Below are 20,517 nucleotides of genomic sequence, written 5' to 3'. Positions count from 1 at the left end.
CTCAGAAAACAAATATATATATATATATATATATATTTTCAGAACCAAATGGACCAAATGAATTATCTGCTGGATATCCACCAGCTGCAATTTTGTTGAAAGATTTGAAAGAAACTCCAAAGATAAAAGAATGGGCAATTTACATATACCGGTAAAAATAAGGGATTGCTTTTAGCCCGTTATTTACACGTGCAACTTTATTTTTTATTATTATTATTTCTTTTTCTTTCTTTCTGTTTTATAAGATACTGTACAGGGATTGCAAAATCTCTAACCAGACAGAACACGCCAGCTGTCATTCCTCCATTGTGCAAAATCTCTAACCAGACAGAACACGCCAGTTGCCATTCCTCATGTCTGTTTAAAAAAAATTACTTTTTTATTTTATTTTATAGAAGTCTAGCAAACCGGGATTTTAATAATTTACCATCGGCCTGCTGTCTGTCTGGGTTTGTGTGTGTTTCAACAACAAAAAAATTGTGCAGTCTCTAAAATACTCTTAAAATGTAGTTGCCTTTGTTTGTAGACTCTTACGAGTAATAGGGCCTTTTTCCTAAAAGGCGGTGAGCCCTCCAGGGTTACTCCGCATCAATAAATCATCTGCTTTCACTTGATCCAATCGTTTTCTTCTCTTTGTTGTATTTTGATTATTTGTTTTAAGCTCCCTCTTAATGCTCCACTGCCAATCTGATGTAGGAAATGAAGAGGTGTAAATTGTGAGCGAGATTCATAAATCTTCGGTCACGATGGCAGCCTTTAAAAACAAAAATGGACATAAACAACTGCGTCACTAACTAAGGGATTCACTTAACAACTGGGGAAGCAAGGTTGTCAAAGGAGGCAAAACTCACTTAACGGCTGTCTTTGGGCTCCATGAGGGTCGTAAGTGGAGGGGTGCTTGTATTTTAACCTTGATCAAATAAGTCAACTTTGTATTCCTTCCCTTTGCCGAAGTTTGTGTAAGTTCTTATCTAGGTCTTTGGATCAAACGGGCTGATTTTGCATTGCAAGTTGTCATCCAAAGAATTAGGTCAATCGGTTTAGATAAGGATCTGTTTTGGCCTGCTCCCTAGCGTCTGAAGGAGGTGTGTGGGAACAACCTCCTATTGTTTGCGGCTTGTGGGTAAAAACACTCCGAAACTGACGTGGTTACTAGTCCCAGCAGGCCAATCTTTTCCACGTTATCTAAAGATCTGCTGAAGTTGGTAGTTTCTCTTTTGGGTTTTCGCTCTCTTTGCGGCCAGCAACTTTTCCAGGGTGAATCTCGTGAAGCATGTTTCCACCCAATACGGGTTATCCTCCATTTTGCAACCGTTCGTTTAGCGTCCGTTTGAAGCTACAACATTACAGATAGTCCTGGGCCTTATACAACCACAACTGAGCCCAACATTTCCCCCATTAAGTGAGACATTCATTCAGTCAATTTTACAAACCTTCTTGCCACCATTGTTAAGTGAATCCCTGCAGCTGTTAACTTAGTCACACGGTCATTAAGTGAATCCATATTCCCCCCTCCCCATTGACTTCACTTGTTGGAAGGTCGCAAAAGGAGATCGTGGGATGCTGAGACCATCATAAATGTGAACCACTTGCCAAGCATATCTGAAGTTTGATCACATCATCGCGAGGATGCGGCCAATGTCATAACTGCGAAAAACCGTCTTAACCTAAATCCCTTTTTTCAGTGCCGTTGTAACTTTAAATGGTCACTAAACTGAACTGTTGTAAGTCAAGGACTGCAAAAAGTGATTTATGACCCTGTAGCCATCATTCATACAGGTCAGCTGCCAAGCGCCTGAATTTTGATCACGTGAACACAGGGGTCTGCGAGCGGTCGTAAGTGTGAAAAACGGTTCTAAGTCGCTTTTTTCGTAACTTTGAATGTTTGCTAAATGAACTGTCGTAAATCAAGGACACCCTGAAAGTCTGGATTTTGTTTTCCTCCAAGGAAATGCTCGCCCAATGAGCTGGCCTGCCAGAGAAACTCCCAAGTTTTCAAAATGACAAACGGGCTGAGTTCTCAAAGCAGAGAACTGACCCATTTTCTGATTCACATAATAAACCTGAATTGCAAGCCGTCATGAGAGATTCGCTCGTTTTGTCACCAAACAAACCAACAAACCAACCCTTCCACGTTCAGATTAGACCAAAACGCCCAAATTTTGATCGCGTGGGATGCTGCAACGGTCGTAAATCTGAAAACCGGCCATAGGTCACTTTTTTCCAGTACGGGTAGTCCTCGACTTACGGAGGTTCATTTAGCGACTGTTCAAAGTTACAAGGGCAGTGAAAAGAGCGACTTAGGTCCATTTTTCACACTTACGACCGTTGCAGATCACGTGACATTGACACCATCCTCGTGATCAAAATTAAGAGGCTTGGTTCACATTTATGACGGTCGTAGTGTCCCAAGGTCACATGATCCCCTTTTGCGACCTTCAGCTAAGCAAAGTCAGTGGATAAGCCAGATTCACTTAACAACCAGGTGACTAATTTAACAACTGAGGGAGTTCACTTAAGGACCGAGGCAAGGATAGTCGTCAGATGGGGCAGATTTCAGTTAATTACTGTCTCGCTTAAATTTTGGGTTCACTCACTTGTGGTCATAAGTCAAGGACTATATACAAACAAGCCAGGAAGAAACTTGACACGCCACTGCCCTTTTTAATCTTCGGCGGATGTTTAATTGGCCATTTGTAAAAAAACACAGGACCTGAGTCATTTTGGTAAGAATATCTTGTTTATTAAGAGAATTCTCTGCCTTTTCCTTCCGGCAGCAAAGTGTTAACAAATGGCTTGTTTTACGTTCCACAAGGTGAAAACTCACTCTACAGCTAGGCAGCCTGTCAATCACGGCCTGGATCATGCCAGGTATAATTAAATAAATAATCTCGCAGCAAGGCTGAAGGCGGAGTTCAAAGTGTCCACATTTTGAGAAGGGAAAAAAACAAAACAGCAGCAACCTAAGTTTTCCCAAATTCAAGAACTCAAATTCTCCAATTCAGAAGAGCCAAATCTTCATCTTCTTCTTCTTCTTCTTCTTCTTCTTCTTCTTCTTCTTCTTCTTCTTCTTCTTCTTCTTCTTCTTCTTCTTCTTCTTCTTCTTCTTCTTCTTCTTCTTCTTCTTCTTCTTCTTCTTCTTCTTCTTCTTCTTCTTCTTCTCCTTCTCCTTCTCCTTCTCCTTCTCCTTCTCCTTCTCCTTCTCCTTCTCCTTCTCCTTCTTCTTCTTCTTCATTCCTTGGGAAAAACTTGATAAGTGTCAATTCATAAATTGCTGGAATCCTGACAGGTAGGCAGACAAAAAAATACCGAATCTGAACACCTGGCGGACAGTTCGAGAGATTGTAATAAAATGCTGCCTTTGGTTTGCATCAAAGAGCCTCTGTGGCGCAGTGGTTAGAGTGCACGACTGCAGGCTACTTCTGCTGACTGCCGGCTGCCTGCAATTTGGCAGTTCAAATCTCACCAGGCTCCAGGTTGACTCAACCTCCCGTCCTTCCGAGGTGGGTAAAATGAGGATCCAGATCGTTGGGGGAACAAAAAGCTGACTCTGTAAAACCGCTTAGAGGGGGCTGGAAAGCACTATAAAGCGGTATATAAGTCTAAGTGCTACTGCTGTTGCTATTCTTCTTTAAAAGGTGGGGCCAGTTCAAATAAAAGCGAATAAAAGGTGGGGAAAACCAAAAACAGAAATGTTCCTCCATGCCCGGAGAAAAATAAATAAAACGTATCATAAATTGCAAGAATTGTGTCTGTCTTTTGCAATTTGGTGTTTGGATACAGCTCCTGCTGATTTATATGTGTGTGTGTGTCTGTGTGTGTATACATACATATATATCTATATATCTATATATCTATATATCATACATATACATATACATATACATATACATACATACATATATATATATATATATAATACATATACATATATATTATATATATATGTAAGTACCCGTGAAAACTTAAGAAAAAAAATATATATATATATATATACATACACACACACACACACACACACACACACACTGTATAATACATATACATATACAAATACATATACATATTTCTTAAGTTTTCACGGGTATTTACATGTATGGTATTCAGCTTTGTTCGGGTATTTTCTCACGTCATTGTAGTTGTGCTTTTAAAGTTGCAGCGACGTTTCGGCAGAATCTCATCTGCCATCATCAGGCTTGTGTATTGGGTTCGTCATATATACACACACATATGTATGTATGTATGTATGTATGTATGTATGTATGTATATAGGCTTTGTCTGTGTGGCATTGTAGTCTGCAGGCAGCAGGTTGGAAAACAGCAAATTATTGCATTTTAAAAAATAATAATAACCGGCTCCAAGATTAGATCCCTGGCATTTTGGAACTCTGACCCCACCATTTGCAAAAAAGTTCAGGGGGATAAAAAAAAATATAGCAGGACATTTAAATGACGAGCCCATCGCGGGTTTTAGCCGGAATCATTACAGGAACACCGCCAAATTGTCCCGGGTGGCTCCGTTTTCCGTGGCTTGCGTCCCGGTCACAAGTGGGAGAATCTGAATTGGGGCTCTCGTGGCACGGAGGTTGAGAAGACGCCGAGGCGGCCGATTTCGCGTGGCTGTAGGAAGGCCCACTGGGGTCGTAATGAACGCGGGCCTTGGTGGTGACCATGGGAGGATGGCCGCTGGCCGGGGGTGAGGCGCAGGAATTCGGACTCAGCTCTGGGTCCCGATTCGCAGAGACCATCTCGACCCCTTCTTGTTCCAGGGGAGACTCGTATTTCCGGCGTTGCATGAAGCTGATGTTATGGGGGAGGTAGCCCAAGACGGATCGCAGGCTGCTGTTGCGGCTGTCCGGTCTGGGCCTGGGGGCAGCGGTGTCTACTCTGGAAGGGGAAGCAGAAATGTTACTCTCTCCTCTGTGCCGTTTTAGGGTCTGTTTCCAAGGAAGCCCCGCCGGGAAAGAAAGAGAGAGGTGGCACAAAGGGCAGCCTTAAAAGAGGTTTTGGGCACTCTTATGAGTCCTGGAGTTGGAAGCAATCTGGAATCCCTGAGGCCATCCGGTCTGACCTCTGCTAAAGAATTTAAATTAAAGCATCCTGCAGAGATAGCTACCTAGGTTCTGCTGGTGCTCCTCAGTTGAGGAAGGAAGTGGAAGAAATGTTAGAGTAAAAAGGGAAGGAAGGAAGGAAGGAAGGAAGGAAGGAAGGAAGGAAGGAAGGAAGGAAGGAAGGAAGGAAGGAAGGAAGGAAGGAAGGAAGGAAGGAAGGAAGGGAAGGAAGGAAGGAAGGAAGGAAGGAAGGAAGCCAAGGGAAAGGAAGGAGGAAGGAAGGGGAGGAAGGAAGGAAGGAAGGAAGGAAGGAAGGAAGGAAGGAAGGAAGGAAGGAAGGAAGGAAGCAATGGGGGAAAGGAAGGAAGGAAGGAAGGAAGGAAGGAAGGAAAGGAAGGGAAGGAAGGAAGGAAGCAATGGGGAAGGGAAGGAAGGAAGGAAAGGAAGGAAGGCAAGGGAGGAAGGGAAGGAAGGAAGGAAGGAAGGAAGGAAGGAAGGAAGGAAGGAAGGAAGGAAGGAAGGAAGGAAGGAAGGAAGGAAGGAAGGAAGGAAGGAAGGAAGGAAGGAAGGAAAGGGAACATTTCTCTGAGAAAAGGAAGGAAAGAAGAAGAAGAATAAAGAAAAGAAGGAAGGAATTTTGTGAAAGGAAAGGAGAAAGAGGGTGGGAAGGAGAGAGGGAGGGAGGGATGAAGGAAGGAGGAAAAAGGAAGGAAAATTGTGTGTGAAAGAAAAGAGAGAAGAAAGACAAGAAGGAAGCAGGAGAATTTTGTGTTGAAAGAGAAGGAGGGAAAGAAGGAAAAGAAGGGATTTTGTGAAGGGAGGGAGGGAAAGGAAAGAAGGAAAGGAGGGAGGAGGGGGGAAGGAAGGGGAAAATTTCTGTGTGAAAGAGAAGGAGGAAAAGAAGGAAAGGAGGAGAAAAGAAGAATAAGGCATTTTGAGAAAGGAAAGGAAAAAAGAGGGAAAGGGGAAGGGAAGGAAAGAAGGAAGGAAGCCAGGAAGGGAGGAAGGGAAGTTAGTTCTGAACCCTTGGAAGAGAGGTTACAATCCAGTAAAGACCAGAAGTTTGAGATTCCAGGGTCTTATTTTATAAAATAAATAAAAGATTCTTGGAAGAGACGCTGCAAATCCCACCCGTGCTCTGGGATGGACTGATGGCACCCTGATCACAGCCTCGTTCGTTCAGTCTCCCAGGGCCCGGAGGAGAAGGCACACGAGGTGCTCAAACTCTGTCTCTGTATCTCCCCCACAAACCCCCTCCCTCTCTTCCTCTCACCCCTCCCTCCCTCCCTCGCTGGCCTCCCCCCCCCTCACCTGATTTGGTTGGATTCCTTCTGGCTGCCGCGCTTCTTCTTGCAACAGCGGACAAGACAGACAATGAGGCAGATGAGCAGCACCAGGAAAAGCAGCGAGCCCAGCACAGCCCCCACGATGATGGTCAGAAGGGGGGAATCTGGAGGAAGAGGAGGAGGAGGAGGAGAGAGAGAGGAAGATGAGGACACCGAAGTGAGGTGCTATTGGCTGGAAGGAGCTGGCTTGTGCCAAGGATCTTGACCACGGATCATGGTGAAAGATGCTGGCCCTGTCCTATTGTTTCTCTTATTCTTCTTTTATTTTCTTATATGTACCCATTTCATGTATTCACAACTATGTATACACTTATACTTATTATCTTGTAAACAATTGGCAAATCAAATAAATAAATAAAATAAATAAATAAAAAATAAATAGATTTCTAACTTAGCTGGGATCTGGATATTTCTCTAGAGAGAATGTGGTGGTGGTTTCCTCGTGTCTGAAGACTTCCACTCCTTCCTTCCTTCCTCCCCTCCCTCCCTCCATTTTCACCTCTCTCCTTCCTTCCTTCTTTCCTTCCTCTTTTTCTTTTCCTCTTTTTCTTTCCTTCTTTCCTTCTTTTCTTCCATTTTGCCTTTCCTTCCTTCTCTCTTTTCTTTCCTTCTTCCTTTCCTTCCTTCCCCTTCCTCCTCCCTCTTCACCTCTCTCCTTCCTTCTCCTTTCTTCTTGCCTTTTTCTTTTCCTTCTTTTCCTTTCCCTTTCTTCCATTTTGCTTCCCCTTCTCTCTTTTCCTTCCTTTTCTTCTTCCTTCTTCCTTTCCCTTCTTTCTTTCCTCCTCCCTCTTCACCTCTCTCCTTCCTTCTCCTTCCTTCCTTCTTTTCTTTCTGTTTTCCTTCTTTTTCTTTCCTTCCTTCCTTCCATTTTGCTTTTCTTTCCTTCTCTCTTTCCTTTCCTTCTTCTTCTTTCCTTCCTTCCCTTCCTCCTCCCTCTTCACCTCTCTCCCTTCCTTCTCCTTTCTTCTTTCCTTTCTCTTTTCCTTCTTTTTCTTTCCTTTCTTCCATTTTGCTTTCCCTTCCTTCTCTCTTTTCCTTCCTTTTCTTCTTCCTTCTTTCTTTCCCTTCTTTCTTCCTCCTCCCTCTTCACCTCTCTCCTTCCTTCTCCTTCCTTCCTTCTTTCTTTCTGTTTTTTCTTTTTCTTCCTTCCTTCCTTCCATTTTGCTTTCCCTTCCTTCTCTCTTTTCCTTCCTTTTCTTCTTCCTTCTTTCTTTCCCTTCTTTCTTTCCTCCTCCCTCTTCACTTCTCTCCTTCCTTCTCCTTCCTTCCTTCTTTTCTTTCTGTTTTCCTTCTTTTTCTTCCCTTCCTTCCTTCCATTTTGCTTTTCTTTCCTTCTCTCTTTTCTTTTCTTTTCTTTCCTTCCTTCCTTCCTTCCTTCCTTCTTTCCTTCCTTCCTCCCTCAAGCCTGGGGCTTGAGAAATAGATAGCAAATGGCTTTTCACTTACCATGCGAGACCTCTAATGTGCACCGAGCGGACCCAACTTTGTTGGAGACGATGCACTGGTAAATCCCAAAATGTTTAGGTGATACTTTGTGAATGACCAGATCTCCAGGACTGGAACCTTCCAAGGAGAGAAAAGCCAGGAAAGATGTAAGAGTATATCTGTCTGTCTGTCTGTCTATCCATTCTATACCCATTCATCCTTCCATCTATCAAACAACCTATCTGTTTTATCTCTTTATCCATCTGTCCATCATCCATCTATCCATCTATCCATCTATCCATCTATCCATCCATCCATCCATCATCCATCCATCCATCCATCCATCCATCCATCCATCCATCCATCTATCCATCTATCTATCTATCCATCTATCCATCTATCCATCTATCCATCTATCCATCTATCCATCCATCCATCTATCCATCTATCCATCCATCCATCCATCTATCCATCCATCCATCCATCATCTATCGCATCATCCACTTATTCATCCACATATCAGTCCATCCATTCAGCCATCAACAATTCCCCCCTCCATCCATCCGTCTCTCCATCCATCTATCCCAGAAGTTCCCTTTATATTTTGCCCCTCCTTCTTTTAAAAAAAAATAGATTTATTCCATTTTAGACACCATCCCAACTCCAAACTGACTCTGTGTGGTACACAATAAAACCAAACCAAAAATATAAGGAAACGATGAAGGAAAAGGAACAAAGAACCAGAACTGGCGGCAAATATTATTTCTTCTTTAATCACCAATTGGCTCTCCTCAGCCCAATTACTCTCTCACCTGTCGCCCTTTAGATGGGTGTTAAAGCACAATTTCATGCTCAGACTGGGTGCAGGTGGGAATTGGAGTCCAGCACATCCCAGAGCACCCAGGGATTTTAGAGGCATGCATGGAGAGTTTTCAACAAATCAGTTTCGTTGTGTGTTTTTTTCTCTCGTCCCTGGGCTTTTTCATCTCCCTCCCTTTCCAACGAGACTTCCGGCCCCCCCTTCACACCAACTTTTGGGGCACTCCTTCAGTTTAAACTTACCTGCCATGGTATTTTCAGGCAGCCCACTCTCGAGGGGGTAATCTGCCATTTTGGCCCAGCGGTACATGAGGGCAGGGGTGCCGGTTTGAGAGGCGCAACGGAGGGTGATTTCGTTGCCGAGGAAAACCTTGCCTGAGATGGAGCAATGCGGCGTCGAGGGTTTCTCTGGAAGGAGGATGAAAAACAGGGGGTCGCTTAGCGAAAGGATTGTCAGCCTCGCCGGGTAAACCGGATGGGAATCACAACTGGTTGAGCTAATTCCGAGCTTGTGGTAAGGCTACATTGGAAGAATCTTGTAAGTCTGAAAGTACAATTCTTCTGCCGTCTCCTTTACAGCCTGAGAAATTAGGGCGAATCCCTTGTGAGCCTCTCGCCCTGACTGTTATACATCTGAGGGCTATGCTGTCTCTTATCGGACTGTTCCTGGGCAGGTTCTCTTTGCTCCATCTCCCAAGGTCTTTCGCACATACCTGCACACTCTGAACTCTTTTCCTAGATCTAGATTCTCTCCCCACTCCTCTACAGACTGATAAACTAGGGAGGGTCTCTAGTGAGCCTCTCGCCCTGCCTGTTATACAGCTGAGGGCTATGCTGCCTCTTATCTGGCAGGGTCTCTTTGCTCCGTCTCCCAAGGTCTTTCGCACATACCTGCACACTCTGAACTCTTTTCCTAGATCTAGATTCTCTCCCCACTCCTTTACAGCTTTATAAACTAGGGAGGGTCTCTTGTGAACCTCTCGCCCTGCCTGTTATACAGCTGAGGGCTATGCTGCCTCTTATCTGACCGGGTCTCTTTCCTCCATCTCCCAAGGTCTTCCCCCCATATCCTTGCAGATGCCAGCACACACACTGAACTCTTTCCATAGATCTAGATTCTCTCCCCGCCTTCTTTACAGCTTTAGAAACTAGGGAAGGTCTCTAGTGAGCCTCTCGCCCTGCCTGTTATACAGCTGAGGCTTATGTTGTCTCTTATCTGACTGTTCCTGGGCAGGGTCTCCCCATACATCCTTGCACCCATCTCCCCATAGATTTATATTCTCCCCCTTTTACAGCCTGAGAAACTAGGGAGGGTCCCTTCGGGGCCTCTTTCTCCTCGCATTATGCAGCTGAGGTTCTCATCTGATGTTCCCTTGGCAAGGTCTCTTCGCCCACTTCCAAAGGTCTTCCCCACATACCATCATAGCATCTCCTTTACAGCCTGAGAAACTAGGGAGGGTCCCTTGTGAGCCTCTCGCCCGGCCTGTTACACATCTGAGGGCTATGCTGCCTCTTATCGGACTGTTCCTGGGCAGGTTCTCTTTGCTCTGTGTCCCAAAGTCTTTCCCGTATACCTGCACACTCTGAACTCTTTCCATAGTTCTGGATTCTCCTCCTCCTTTACAGCTTGAGAATCTAGGGGGGGTCCCTTCTGAACTTCTGTCTCCATCCATTGTGCAGCTGTGGCTGACTCTGCAAACCGCTTAGAGAGGGCTGGAAAGCACTACGAAGTGATGTATAAGTCTAAGGGCTATTGCTACCTTTCCTTTCTCTTCCTTTTCCTTTCCCTTCCCTGTTTGATCCTGACCAGCCTAAGGTTGACTCAGCTTTCCGTCCTTCCGAGGTTGTTAAAATGAGGAGCCAGATTGTTGGGGGCAAGAGGCTGGCTTTGTAAACCGCTTAGAGAGGGATTGTAAAGCACTGTGAAGTGGTATATCAGTCTAAATGCTATTGCTATTGCTCTTCCTTTTCTCTTCCTTCCTTCCTTCCTTCCTTCCTTCCTTCCTTCCTTCCTTCCTTCCTTCCTTCCTTCCTTCCTTCCTTCCTTCCTTCCTTCCTTCCTTCCTTTCCTATTAGAATGCAGTATTGCAGGCTAACTCTGCCCACTGCCAGTAGTTCGATCCTGACCAGCTCAGCCAGCCTTCCGTCCTTCCGAGGTGGGTAAAATGAGGAGGACCCAGATTGTTGGGGGCAATAGGCTGACTCAGTAAACCACTGAGAGAGGGCTGTAAAAGCACTGTGAAGTGGGATATAAGTCTAAGGGCTATTGCTATCTTCCTTCCTTCCTTCCTTCCTTCCTTCCTTCCTTCCTTCCTTCCTTCCTTCCTTCCTTCCTTCCTTCCTTCCTTCCTTCCTTCCTTCCTTCCTTCCTTCCTTCCTTCCTTCCTTCCTTCCTTCCGGTTAGAATGTACTATTGCAGGCTAATTCTGCCAAATGCCAGCAATTCGATCCTGACTGGCTCAAGGTTGACTCAGCCTTCCATCCTTCCAAGGTCGGTAAAATGAGGACCCAGGATTGTTGGGGACAAGAGGCTGGCTTTGTAAACCGCTTAGAGAGGGCTGTGAAGCGGTACACAAGTCTAAGTGCTATTGCTATCTTCCTTCCTTCCTTCCTTCCTTCCTTCCTTCCTTCCTTCCTTCCTTCCTTCCTTCCTTCCTTCCTTCCTTCCTTCCTTCCTATTAGAATGCAGTATTGCAGGCTAACTCTGCCCACTGCCAGTAGTTCAATCCTCACCAGCTCAAGGTTGGCTCAACCTTCCATCCTTCCAATGTTGGTAAAATGAGGAGCCAGATTGTTGGGGGGCAAGAGGCTGACTCTGCTTAGAAGGCCCTATAAAGCACTGTGAAGCGGTATATAAGTCTAAGGTCGACTGCTGTCGTGCAAAAGGCCTGAGCTCTGCTCGTGTCCAGTCGTCACCACTCACTCACCAAGTACCCTGACGGTCACTTTCCGGGTGGCTACGGAGGTCTTCTTCACTTTACATTCGTAGGTGGCCGAGTCAGAGATCTGAACATTTTGGAGATTGATGGAGGCGTCGTACTTGCTTGGATCCGGGAGGGCGAAGTTGACCCGCTGTTGTAAGCCATGGCAGCAATCGTCAACCGACCCAAACCGCTGACCGCTTTCGCTCTGCTGAAATCCCGGGTTACTAAAGCGGCTGGCATCTTGGTTTCCTGACCCACCCCTGGGATGCAAATATGGGTATCCAGGGTGGATCACTTGCTGGCCTTGATAGCTTAGGATCTGATGGGCAGGAAGCAGAGAACAGCACTGGTTGGATCAAAAAACAAAAAGAGAGAGAGAGAGGTTTCTGATTGGCTTAAGGAGAAATGGGATCTGTTGGCGGTGTTTTTGCAGACTGGCTGGATTCAATCTCTCTCTTTTGATCTGGAAATTGGACCGCAAGTCTGCAAATATCGTGCTACTATCGTCCTCCGATCCAAAACTGCAGAAATAAAGAATTATTGTGGTGCTACTTTCCTCACCGATCCAAAACTGGAGAAATAAAGTTTGTTTATTTTAATGATTAGCTTTGATTCATTTTTTTTCTTTGTCGGCTTTGCAAACTCTGATCAAGCAATCTTAAAACCCAGCACCCAGAATCAGGTATGAAATCATCTAATTAATTTTCCCAATAAGACTTGAGGAAGGCAACTTAATTAGGACGAAGTCTTCCAAAAGGTAGTCCTCGAATTACGACTGGGCCCCAAAAAGGGGAACTTAAGGACTCGGGTTTGAAGTTCTGATGGTCGGAAGTCGTGGGAGTTGTGGGAGCTTCATCGCTGGAAGCTTTCAAGAAGAGACAACTCAAGAAATGGTGTAGAGTCTCCTGCTTGGGCGGGAGGTGGACTAGATGACCAACAAGGTCCCTTCCAACTCTGTTAATCTGTTAAGCAGTCATGTGACCAAGCTTTGGAGGTAAATTTGGCATATTAGGTTCGTTTACGGCCTGTGGTCACGTGACCATGTTTTCTGCCAGTTTTGCCAAAAAGCTGCATGCACTTATGGATTTTGGAAAAAGCACAACCCTAGTGAACCATTGGTTCATTTAATGGCCGCCATAAGAAAGGTTTTAAAATCAGGTCAGTCAGCAGCTTACAAATTACCAATAAGATGAACAAATAGACATTAATTATGATACAATTCTTCCCTGGATTCTTGGTTAATACTTCTGTTTTATTAAAAAAAAAAAAATCCACTCAAAGGCAGTGGTGTAACCAGCTTTAAGAAGGTTCCATCTTTAAGACAAGAGTTTGAAACTTTGAACAGAATTTTTTCAAGCTTGGCAACTTCAAGATGGGTGGGGGATTCTGGGAGTTGTAGTCCACCCATCTGAAAGTTGCTAAAGTTTAGAAACATTGGAATAAGTATTGAGTCTGGATGACCTCAGCAAACTCACCACATTGTCCAAATTGGTGGGATCAGCATTCATCTGTGTCCACTCAATATCCAAGTCATTGGGGCCATCATCTTGGGGTTCCAGCTCAAACGGACACCCCAACTTCACCGACTCCCCCTTGGCCAGGTAGATGATCTCTCGGCCTTTGGCATTGATCTTCACAGCAGGTGAAAGGGCTGAATTGTCAAAGCAAAGAGAGACGTGTCTTAACTTGCTTGTCCGGCACCGGAGACTAAATAATTTAGAGAATTTCCCCAAAAATATTCCAGCAGAGAGATGAATGCCTACACCCAGAAAACTCCTTTCCTTTCCTTTCCTTTCCTTTCCTTTCCTTTCCTTTCCTTTCCTCCCTCCCTCCGTTTGCTTTCTTTCTTTCTTTTCTTCCTTCTTTCCTTCCTTTCTGTTTCTTTTTGCCTTCTTCCTTTCTTCCTTTTGCCTTTTTTCTTTTTCCTTTTCCTTCCTTCCTTCCTTCCTTCTTTTGTTCCTCCTATCTTTCTTTCTTTTTGCCTTCTTCCTTCCTTCCTTCCTTTCTTCTTTCTGTCTCTTTCTTTTTCCTCTTTCTTTCTTTCTTCTTTCTTTCTTCCCTCCTCCCTTTCCTCACTTTTGTCTTTGCTTTCCCTTCCTTTCTTCCCTTTCCTCTCCTTAGTAATTACTTTTGGTTCATTATTCTCTCTTGCCTTTACAAAAACTAATCTCCAAAAAAAAAAAAAAAACACACACACACACACACACACACACACACACACAAACCAAAAGAACTCGAAAGTCTGCTGCTTTTCAAAGTGTCCTACAGGTTCAGAAGCGCCCCCCGTTTCCCAACCGACAGCTTCTCCAAACTTCTCCCCAGCCAGGGAAAGCCACCTGGGAAGGGGATGCCTTGCCTTACCTGGTGCCAGGCAGAGAAGGAAAAACCTCAGGGCTTGAATTCCAGTCATGCTCCAGGCTGAGCTTGGCAGATTCAAGAAAGAGAGAGAGCGAGAAAACGTCTTCCTTCCAGACTGGGCAGAAGCTGGGGCAGCCGAGCTTTTGATGCCGTGGGCCTGGCCTCTCCCTGCCCCTTTGGATGCCTTTGGGGTGAATTCAGGAACTGCCACGCCAGAGTGAATTGGCACAGCCGCCGCCCACTCGCCCTGCCAGTCATGTTCTTATTCAGCCATCAAAGGACAAGCGGGTGTCCCTGGGGGCCGAGGGGATGGATGGATGCCCCTGGGGGCTGAGGAGAAGGGACGCTTCGTGTCAGCTTTGCTTTTGATTGCAAAGACGGGGCCCTTGGAGGTCATCCAGCCCGCCCACCCCAGTCCACACACACACACACACACGAGGCTGAAACCTCTGGGAGGAGGAGGTTTATTCCATGCTTCCTCGCAGAAATTATTTTTCTTATAGCTATCTATCTCATGTATTCAAAACTATATTTATTCTTATACCTGTCATCTTGTAAGCGATTGACAAATCAAATCAAATGTAAAATGTAAATGGTGGAGGGTCTCCTGCTTGGCCGAGGGGGTTGGACTAGATGACCTACAAGGTCCCTTCCAACTCTGTTATTCTATATTCAATGGAACAGAAGTTGCCTTTGGAAGTTGTGGGACCTTCATCCCTGGAAGCTTTCAAGAAGAGACTGGACTCCTATCTGTCAGAAATGGGGTAGGGTCTCCTGCTTGGGTGAGGGGGGTGGGGTTGGACTAGATGATCCACAAGGTCCCTTCCAACTCTGTTAATCTCTGTTAAAACTTAAGAGGGTTACAGTTCCTTTCATGCCCAGCCAGCCTCATTCCTTCTAGGTCTTTCAAGAAGAGATTGGACTGCCATTTGTCAGAAATGGTGTAGGGTCTCCTGCTTAGGCGGGGCGGGGGTTGGACTAGATGACCTCCAAGGTCCCTTCCAACTCTGATTATCTGTTATCTGAAGGTCCCCCAAGCAAAGCTACTGTCTCTAGGCAAACCCCACTTGTGGGGTGGAGGGGAAGAGGTGGGCAGGTGTGCAGGTGCAGTGAGAGGCATTGCCTGCCAATGCGGCAGGGGGAGCAGTGAGAATCTGGGGAGCCGGTCAAGGGGGCAGCCATAGGCCAGAGAGACCCAGATTGTAGTCTCCCCTCGGTTATGAAAACTCGGACATCAGGCCTGTCTCCCTCCCGCTCTCTAGCCTACCTCACTGGGATGGTGTGTGGAGATCAAAGGAAGGAAGACCCCCCCCCCAGGAGGAAGACAAGGAAGGGAGGGAGAAGGGAGAAGAAGAGGAAGGAGGAGAGGAGGAGGGGGAGTGAGAAAGGGAAGAGGAAGGAAGGAAGGAAGGAAGGAAGGAAGGAAGGAAGGAAGGAAGGAAGGAAGGAAGGAAGGAAGGAAGGAAGGAAGGAAGAGATAGTGAAGGAAGGAAAAGATAGTGAAGGAAGGAAGTCAAGAGAAGTCAAGGCAAAGAGAAAGGAAGGAAAGGAAGAAGGAGAGAAGGTTGGATGGATGGAAGGAAGGAAATAAGGAAAAGAGAAGGAAAGAAGTCAAGAGAAGGGAAAGGAAGGAAGGAACAGATAGTGAAGGAAGGAAGTCAAGAGAAGTCAAGAGAAAGAAAAGGGAGGAAAGGAGGAAGGGGAGAAGATTGGATGGATGGAAGGAAGGAAAGAAGGAAAAGAGAAGGAAAGAAGAAGAGAAAGGGAAGGAAGGAAAAGATAGTGAAGGAAGGAAGTCAAAGGAAAAGAGGAAGGACAGAAGGTTGGTTGGATGAATGGAAGGAAGGAAAGAAGGAAAAGAAGGAAAGAAGTCAAGAAAGAAGGAAGAAGGAAGAGTGAAGGAAGGAAGTCAAGATGGAAAAGAAGGAAGGAATGGAAGGAAGGAAGGAAGGAAGGAAGGAAGGAAGGAAGGAAAAGAAAGAAGGAAAGAAGTCAAGAGAAAGAAGAAGGAAGGAAGGAAAAGAGTGAAGGAAGGAAGTCAAGAGAAGGAAAAGAGGAAGGAGAGAAGTTGGTTGGATGGATGGAAGGAAGGAAGGAAAGAAGGAAAAGAGAAGGAAAGAAGTCAAGAGAAAGGAAAGGAAGGAAAAGATAGTGAAGGAAGGAAGTCAAGAGAAGGAAAAGATGAAGGAGAGAAGATTGGATGGATGGATGGAAGGAAGGAAAGAAGGAAAAGAGAAGGAAAGAAGTCAAGAGAAAGGGAAGGGAGGGAGGAAGAGAAGAAAGGGAAGAGAGAGGTGAAGATTGGCAAAAAGATAAATAAAAAGTGAGAGCAGCAGCAGCAGAAGAGGAGAATGTGGGAAAGGGGGGTGGGGAAGAGGAAGAGGAAGCAGAAAAGGAAGGAGGTGAGCTGGCACCTGCCAGCAGGTGGCTGTGACCACCCCCCCAAAACCTTTCCAGAGTCTCATTTCGGGCTCACCAGGGAGAGGCCATGACTGTCCTAGTGTCTACAACGGGCAGGATATGATCCCTGCCATCCGCTCTAGAACCCACAATTAATGCCCGGCTTGTAACAACCCAGCCTGGGTGATGCCCCAGGAAAGTGCCTGAGCAGGACGGGTGGAGGCGGCTGAGGAATCTGCAGAAAAGGAAACTGTTTTTCTCCCCCAGCTTAGCCAAATTTGCTTCCTCCACAAACCTTTGCAAACTTCGGCACCAAAATTGGCAGCAAAATACCAAAAAAATAAAAATAAAAATAAAAAAATGCAAAGCCCTTGAGGCATAAACTTCGGCACCAAAATTGGCAGCAAAATACCAAAAAAATACCAAAAAAATTTACGACTTTAGCTGCAGAAAGTCCTGCTCAATGACCCGATTCTGACCCGTATTTATGACCGTTTGCAACATCCTGCAGTCACTTGATTGAGAATTGGGGTTGGGGGGTTGGGGTGTGCGTTTTTGGCATTTACGTCTTTTTCCAGCAAAAAAACCCACCCCACCTGTGAAAGAAAAACAGGGCTTCGTTCCAGAATGAAGGGTTCATTTAATGACCGCTGCAGAAAAAGGTTGTAAACTCAGGTGCAATGACAGGGCGGCTCCGCTTAACAACTGCCACGTCTGAATGACTGCAATCCCTGCCTCAAACGCGGTCATAAGTTGAGGACTGCCTGTATTATAAACAGGATACGGAACAAATGCACAACTTAGAAATCAATACAAGGGCCCTTCATAATTTGGGTTAGTTGTTATATTCCCTTTGGTGTTGGTTTTGACTCACCGTGACCTGTTATGATGTTCGTTGGATTATTTTAATTAAAATAAACAGACTAAATGTTCATGCTGTTTAACTGGCTGCAGCGGAATGGCTGTGTTCTTTATTCCTCAGGATCAGGGGAGGATGGTCTGTTGATTTAGCACAATTGCTTTAAGAGCGGTGGGCTCTGACTCCCAGAATCCCCCAGTCAGAAAGCTTTAAGACAGGTGAACTTCAACTCCCAGAATCCCCCAGCCCGTATCCTTTAAGATGGGTGGGCTTCGACTCCCAGAATCCCCCAGCTTTAAGAGGGATGGGCTTCCACTCCCATAATCCCCCATCCAGCAGGCTTTAAGAGGAGTGGGCTTCAACTCCCAGAATCCCCCAGCCAGCCTGCTTTAAGAAGGGAGGACTTCCAGAATCCCCCAGCCAGCCTGCTTTAAGTGGGGTGGGCTTCAACTCCCAGAAGGGTGGGCTTCAACTTCCACTCCCAGAATCCCCCAGCCAGCAGGCTTTAAGAGGGTGGGCTTTGACTCCCAGAATCCCCCAGCCAGCCTGCTTTAAGAGGGGTGGGCTTCGACTCCCAGAATCCCCAGCCAGCCTGCTTTAAGAGGGGTGGGCTTCCACTCCCAGAATCCCCAGCCAGCCTGCTTTAAGAGGGTGGGCTTCACTCCCAGAATCCCCCAGCCAGCCTGCTTTAAGAGGGGTGGGCTTCCACTCCCAGAATCCCCCAGCCAGCAGGCTTTAAGAGGGGTGGACTTCAACTCCCAGAATCCCCCAGCCAGCCTGCTTTAAGAGGGGTGGGCTTCAACTCCCAGAATCCCCAGCCAGCCTGCTTTAAGAAGGAGGACTTCCAGAATCCCCCAGCCAGCCTGCTTTAAGTGGGGTGGGCTTCAACTCCCAGAAGGGGTGGGCTTCAACTTCCACTCCCAGAATCCCCCAGCCAGCCTGCTTTAAGAGGGGTGGGCTTCAACTCCCAGAATCCCCCAGCCAGCAGGCTTTAAGAGGGTGGGCTTCAACTCCCAGAATCCCCAGCCAGCCTGCTTTAAGAGGGTGGGCTTCGACTCCCAGAATCCCCCAGCCAGCCTGCTTTAAGAGGGGTGGGCTTCCACTCCCAGAATCCCCAGCCAGCCTGCTTTAAGAGGAGGACTTCCACTCCCAGAATCCCCCAGCCAGCCTGCTTTAAGAGGGTGGGCTTCCACTCCCAGAATCCCCCAGCCAGCCTGCTTTAAGAGGGGAGGACTTCCACTCCCAGAATCCCCAGCCAGCCTGCTTTAAGAGGGGTGGGCTTCCACTCCCAGAATCCCCCAGCCAGCAGGCTTTAAGAGGGTGGACTTCAACTCCCAGAATCCCCCAGCCAGCCTGCTTTAAGAAGGGAGGACTTCCAGAATCCCCAGCCAGCCTGCTTTAAGTGGGGTGGGCTTCAACTCCCAGAAGGGGTGGGCTTCAACTTCCACTCCCAGAATCCCCAGCCAGCAGGCTTTAAGAGGGTGGGCTTCGACTCCCAGAATCCCCAGCCAGCCTGCTTTAAGAGGGTGGGCTTCGACTCCCAGAATCCCCCAGCCAGCCTGCTTTAAGAGGGTGGGCTTCCACTCCCAGAATCCCCCAGCCAGCCTGCTTTAAGAGGGGTGGGCTTCCACTCCCAGAATCCCCAGCCAGCCTGCTTTAAGAGGGGTGGGCTTCCACTCCCAGAATCCCCCAGCCAGCAGGCTTTAAGAGGGGTGGACTTCAACTCCCAGAATCCCCAGCCAGCCTGCTTTAAGAGGGGTGGGCTTCAACTCCCAGAATCCCCAGCCAGCCTGCTTTAAGAAGGAGGACTTCCAGAATCCCCCAGCCAGCCTGCTTTAAGTGGGGTGGACTTCAACTCCCAGAAGGGGTGGGCTTCAACTTCCACTCCCAGAATCCCCCAGCCAGCCTGCTTTAAGAGGGTGGGCTTCAACTCCCAGAATCCCAGCTAGCAGGCTTTAAGAGGGGTGGGCTTCAACTCCCAGAATCCCCAGCCAGCCTGCTTTAAGAGGGGTGGGCTTCGACTCCCAGAATCCCCAGCCAGCCTGCTTTAAGAGGGATGGGCTTCCACTCCCAGAATCCCCAGCCAGCCTGCTTTAAGAGGGGTGGGCTTTCACTCCCAGAATCCCCCAGCCAGAAGGCTTTAAGAGGGGAGGACTTCCACTCCCAGAATCCCCCAGCCAGCATGTTTATTTTATTCGATGCCTGCTTGTCTTTCACATGTGTGAACGCGTGTACAGTACACCTGAGTGAAAGAGACGGATGAAGAGATTCATAGAGTAAGGAGCAGGGGCTGTGTGAAAGGGGAGGTTAACCCCTCCTTCTCCCCCCTCCAAGATCCAGCATTACTTTTCCTCATACGAACCCTTTGTTTCGTTGTTGTTTGCAGCTAAGGTAGACTGCACCAGGCCAAGGGAATTCTACAAACCAAAACGTTTCTACTGGATCCCGTTCTTGCCTTCGTTTATTTTTTCCTCCTTCCTGGCTGGCCGTATGCAACGGATTCACATGCGACAAAGTATTATTACACAGCTGTGCGTCCTGCCAAAAGGAAGTGACTTGGCAAGTGTTGACAGAAAGTTGGTGGCGCTGCCAGATTTTCTTGTCCTGGCTCGATTCATGCTCCTAGCCCGGCTGAGCCCTCGAATTCGGTTTCGAGTTGGCCATTAAGCGTGGCCAAAACCTGGAAGGAAGGAAGCTTTGCGTAAAATCTTTCGAGTGACAATCAGACCTAACCAAATTTCAGGCTCATTAAAATTCCAAATTATGGGGGACTCCGAAAACCATCGCTCTGAACCTGAACAAGGCAGACCCGGCCAGATTTAGCAACAAAACCGCATACAGATCGTTCTCGACTTACGACCACCGTTGAGCCCAAAATTTATGCCGCTAAGCAAGACTTAACCACTGCGGTGATTCACTTGAGAACGGTCGTAAAAGGGAGCCAAACTCACTTCACAACTGTCTATCGCTTAGCAACAGAAACGTTGGGCTCAAATTTGTGGTCGTAAGTCAAGGACGGCCTGTATTTGTTTTTTTTTTTAAACTACATTTTAATAACGTCGTTCCCTCTTTGTCTGCTGTTATTTGGCCCCATTGTCTTCATTTTTCTTTTCTTTTTCTTTTTCCTGGGGTTTTATTTCTCGGTAGAATTCACTGTCCTACCAGGGACAAGGCCACAAGGTTAAATCTCAATCATTCCAGGGCAGAAAAAAGGGGGATTTCTTGAAATCACTTGATTACCAGGCCAGGAAAAAAAAAAGAAAAACAATTATCAGAATTTGCAATGTTTTCTTGAAAATCAGCCTCCAGGTTCCTGGGACTTTTTATTTTCTTTT

At 46.6% G+C, this 20,517-nt stretch overlaps 1 protein-coding gene across 3 annotated transcripts; it reads right to left on the bottom strand.

The window, feature by feature from the left end:
- Window positions 1-366: 366 nt before the first annotated feature.
- LOC113427647 (V-set and immunoglobulin domain-containing protein 8) lies at window positions 367-14,065 on the bottom strand. Of its 3 annotated transcripts, none has more exons than XM_087943569.1 (7): window positions 13,927-14,059; window positions 13,041-13,216; window positions 11,569-11,911; window positions 8,885-9,049; window positions 7,844-7,960; window positions 6,363-6,501; window positions 367-687 (listed from the first exon to the last, which is right to left on the bottom strand). In XM_087943569.1, the coding sequence occupies exons 1-7, from the start codon at window positions 13,973-13,975 to the stop codon at window positions 669-671; spliced, it is 1,008 nt and encodes a 335-aa protein (XP_087799695.1). In that variant the 5' UTR covers window positions 13,976-14,059; the 3' UTR covers window positions 367-668. The 3 variants fall into 3 exon arrangements, with proteins under 3 accessions (XP_087799695.1, XP_087799694.1, XP_087799693.1); XM_087943568.1 differs by lacking the exon at window positions 367-687 and adding an exon at window positions 4,254-4,887 and having other exon boundaries at window positions 11,569-11,884; window positions 13,927-14,065; XM_087943567.1 differs by lacking the exon at window positions 367-687 and adding an exon at window positions 4,254-4,887 and having other exon boundaries at window positions 13,927-14,062.
- Between the last annotated feature and the right edge of the window lie 6,452 nt (window positions 14,066-20,517).

The sequence above is a fragment of the Notechis scutatus genome, chromosome 14, assembly GCF_049901735.1.
Source record: "Notechis scutatus isolate UNSWTSFEM ecotype Mainland chromosome 14, rNotScu1.2, whole genome shotgun sequence".
Taxonomy (NCBI): domain Eukaryota; kingdom Metazoa; phylum Chordata; class Lepidosauria; order Squamata; family Elapidae; genus Notechis; species Notechis scutatus.
The sequence above is the reverse complement of the archived record's forward strand: the minus strand, read 5'-3'. Positions and strand labels throughout refer to the sequence as shown.